The sequence below is a fragment of the Verticillium dahliae genome, genomic scaffold, assembly GCF_000150675.1.
Source record: "Verticillium dahliae VdLs.17 supercont1.33 genomic scaffold, whole genome shotgun sequence".
Taxonomy (NCBI): Eukaryota; Fungi; Ascomycota; class Sordariomycetes; order Glomerellales; family Plectosphaerellaceae; genus Verticillium; species Verticillium dahliae.
This window is the reverse complement of record NW_009276965.1, coordinates 22,512-25,950: the sequence shown is the minus strand read 5'-3', so window position 1 is coordinate 25,950 and position 3,439 is coordinate 22,512. Positions and strand designations below refer to the sequence as shown.

At 53.5% G+C, this 3,439-nt stretch overlaps 2 protein-coding genes across 2 annotated transcripts; both read right to left on the bottom strand.

The window, feature by feature from the left end:
- Positions 1–542, bottom strand: VDAG_10197 (uncharacterized protein). The gene is made up of 2 exons (XM_009659900.1): positions 236–542; positions 1–166 (listed from the first exon to the last, which is right to left on the bottom strand). The coding sequence occupies exon 1, from the start codon at positions 430–432 to the stop codon at positions 334–336; it is 99 nt and encodes a 32-aa protein (XP_009658195.1). The 5' UTR covers positions 433–542; the 3' UTR covers positions 1–166; positions 236–333.
- Positions 543–1,204: 662 nt separating this feature from the next.
- Positions 1,205–2,715, bottom strand: VDAG_10196 (uncharacterized protein; the record flags this gene model as incomplete). The annotated part of the gene is made up of 4 exons (XM_009659899.1): positions 1,205–1,288; positions 1,339–2,010; positions 2,064–2,330; positions 2,389–2,715. The coding sequence occupies 4 exons, from the start codon at positions 2,713–2,715 to the stop codon at positions 1,205–1,207; spliced, it is 1,350 nt and encodes a 449-aa protein (XP_009658194.1).
- Between the last annotated feature and the right edge of the window lie 724 nt (positions 2,716–3,439).

Sequence of the window (3,439 nt, the reverse complement as noted above, 5' to 3'; positions counted from 1 at the left end):
TACCAGCACACCAAGAAGAGCGACAAGAAGCACTGAGCTCCAAAGTAGCCCCATCGCGATCACCACTTCCCACGCCCCCTCCTCTCGCCGATGTTGCGGACTCTTCCCTACAGCATTACAATACTTTCCTTCGTCATCGGCATCCTCCATCTGGCGTTTGCTCTTCCTTACAGCGTTGCATGGTCAGCTTTCTCATTAGACGGAGCACGATACCACGATTATGGTCGCATGGCACATTACAGCATGACACAGCCACTCGAGAGGCGGCAATTAGAGCGTCGCGCCCCTCATGCTTTTCGTTCCCCTTTTCCCTTCTAGAGCCGGGCCGTCGCCTCACTCTTTTGACCCGACTGGCGCATCGATACCAACTTGATTTTTGGCGTGGAACCAGGCTAGCATATCTTGCAGGCCGTTGGCAGACGAAATCTGCATTGACACGTAGAGCACTCGGCGTCGTTCACGTTGTGAACAAATTCGTCGGAATACAAATTGTCGATACAAACTTTAGTGACACTTCCGAGACAACAGTGATAAAAATGCATGGGGTGCAGTATGTCAAGATGACTATCAGCCTGTTTTGGCTGGTTGGATGGCGTTGCTATTGATCTCGCTGCATTCCGTCATACGAGCTTACAGAATGCCATCGGGAAGTCCGAGGCATTTCCCATCACGCAAGCAAATCGTGGTCAGGGTTGCCATGTCTCAGGTGGCACCAATCTTGCGTTAGTTCAAGTATGATGATGTCGATATTGCGAAATGACAGAAACATGTGACCCTTATGCGGTTTCGTCCAGTCCTACACCACTGCTGGTTGGATGCTTGTGAGATATCCGTCCCGACAGGATGGTGCTAGTTGACTCGAAAACCTGTTTTGTAGCACGGTGGTGCAGGTAACAAAGGCGCCGCTGGTGGGAGCTGCTGGCCTGCTCTGATAGGTCGTGCCCGTTGCTGCATGATGGCTAGGAGGCCGTTGATTCAACTTTCAGAAGGACGATCACGGGCAAGTAGCGGGATGAGTCCAGGAAGGGAAAGGGAAACATCTCGCCTACGCAGGATTAACTGAGTAGATGCCGACATTCAGATGGGATCTCCTCGTTTCGATTCGTACAGAAAGCTGCCATAAAGGAACCCGAAACAACCCTTTGCGCCAGGACATGCCCCAATGTTCGAGTGCATCATCAGCTGGATGACTCGCAGACGGCTTTCACTTCTTCGACTTTTCCTTGCTGCCTTCTTTGCTTGCCTTCCCGTTGCCGGTATTCCTCCTCTCGCCCTTCTTATCCTCGTCCTTCTCGTCTTCGTCTCCGGCTATTTGTCATTCGATTTACCGCCACTGACGTCCTCATCTTCAGGTCCATCCTTAGCCTGCCCGCTGGATTCCTTGCCTTTGGACTCTTCGCCGTCTGACTTGGTGTCGGGCTGGTTTTCGGACTCACGGTCAGCCTGGTCGCCGGCCTTGTCGCCGTTCTTGTTCGGGTCTTCCGCAGACTGGTCTTCCTTTTTGGTCTTGTCCTTATCATCGCCACCCAACTTGTTGCCTTTCCCGCTTTGCTTACGACCACCCTCCTTGCTGGCAGCTTCATCCTCCTTGTGCTTGCGTTCGGCCTCGGCCTTTAGCTTCCTGTTCTTCTCCTTTTCCTTCTTCTCCAGCGCTGCCCAATCGACTTCCTTGTTTGGGAGGTTCTCATGGACTCTGTCCGAAAGGCCTTGACCCAAACGAGGGGCGGCCGAACCGACCTTGGCCCGACCGACAAGGCTGACGAAGATCGCAACACCGACGATGCCCGTCAGAATGAATCTGTACTTGGTGTACCAGGGCGGTGTCCAGCCACGCGTCGTCGCGCGAGCATCGGCCAGGTAGAGGCCTGTGAAAGCGGAAAATTGTGTGATCAACGCCGCCTCGATCGGCATGAACAGGGTAGGCCACGCAACGACAGGCGCGAGGACGCCCATGCCATAACGAAAGTTTGTGCGCGAAGACGAGATGGTCTTGGCAGTGTATTCCATGCCCTTCATACGGATTAGTGGGAATCGAACGAGGTCTACCATGCTTGATTGCTCACCCAATGCACAGCGCCCAGAAACGAGATGATGACGGCGCCGTAACCTAGCTGCACTGGCTCGAGGAAGTCAAGCCAGTATTGCGCCGATTCGTGGTTCATATGAATGTGATTGATCAGTGTCGAAGAGGACGGCCAGTCCGTGTTGAGGTCCCAACTCAAGTAGACTGTGGCTAGTGATGTACCAAGGTAGGGGATCGTGCCGGCGAGGCCAAGCCAATAGGGCTGTTTGGGCACATCGGAAAGCTCAAAAGTGTCTCTTACGATACCCTTAAAGTGATCAGCGTTAATAGGTTTCGACCGACCGTAGAAGTGTAGGATCTGTTACCAAGTCGTGTACGAGGCCATCTTGAACACGGTCATTGTTCTGTGCGGCCGGACTGGGCTCGAAAACTTGGCGTGTAGACGAATCTACAGAAACATCTTCAGGACGAGACTGAATCTTCTTCCTGCCAACTTCCTTTTCGGTCTTGACATCAATCTTGTCGTAGGGGCTGTTCGAGTACTGTCGTCTCGAAGGGTAGAGGGCGGCGACGGTCCTACTCCTAAGGCCTCCGTATTTCGAAATTCGACTTCCCGGCGTCAAAATCTGAGCTACCAAAGTGATCGAAGCTCGCGGAAGGAGGCGGGCCGCTGCTCTCGTGGAAAGAAGCATGGTTGCGTGGGCGGCGCGGTTCAATGGAAGTCTGGCACGAAGAGGCTTGTGGTGCTGCGGCGAATCGCTGTGCTATGAACAACACGAGGCAGACGATCAGTATATCGCGCCCGGGACACTGATGGTTAAAGAGACCACAAACAATACTGACAGCTCAAAATCCAAGCTCCTAGCCTGCAACCGGCTCCTTGTTGAGCTCCAAGGTTCAATTGACCATGTTGGAAGGCATGTGCTACAAATGACGTAATGCAGTGATGAGCTCAACGGCTGAGAAGCTCCGACTTGGGTAACAGCCCCTCGTTTGGGCCTAGACTTACGCCCGACCATGATCGCCGATGCGCAGCACGCTCCCCCGTCCATCGTTCTTTCCTTTGCTCGCACGCAGCGGGGAAAGTCAACTTGCAGCCAGCGTCATCATCCGCTAAGTTCCCACACCGTCATCCTTCCGCCAGGTTCCATCTTGCCATGTCGACGGTGATCCAAATCTAGTCCTTTGCCTTGTTTATCCACTTTCTACAGAATCGGAGTTTGAGAACCCCCCCCCCCCCCCCCCCCCCCCTTTTAGCTTGTCAAGGGCCCCCTTTTCATTTGTAAAAAAAATTTCTAGCGCCCGGGAACCGGGCCCCCCCCCGGAGAACCCAAAAATTGTGGGGTGGTGCCACACCCTTTAGAATGAATGATGAAGTGTGGAAATCGTCTAAAAATAATTTTTGCGACGCACCTC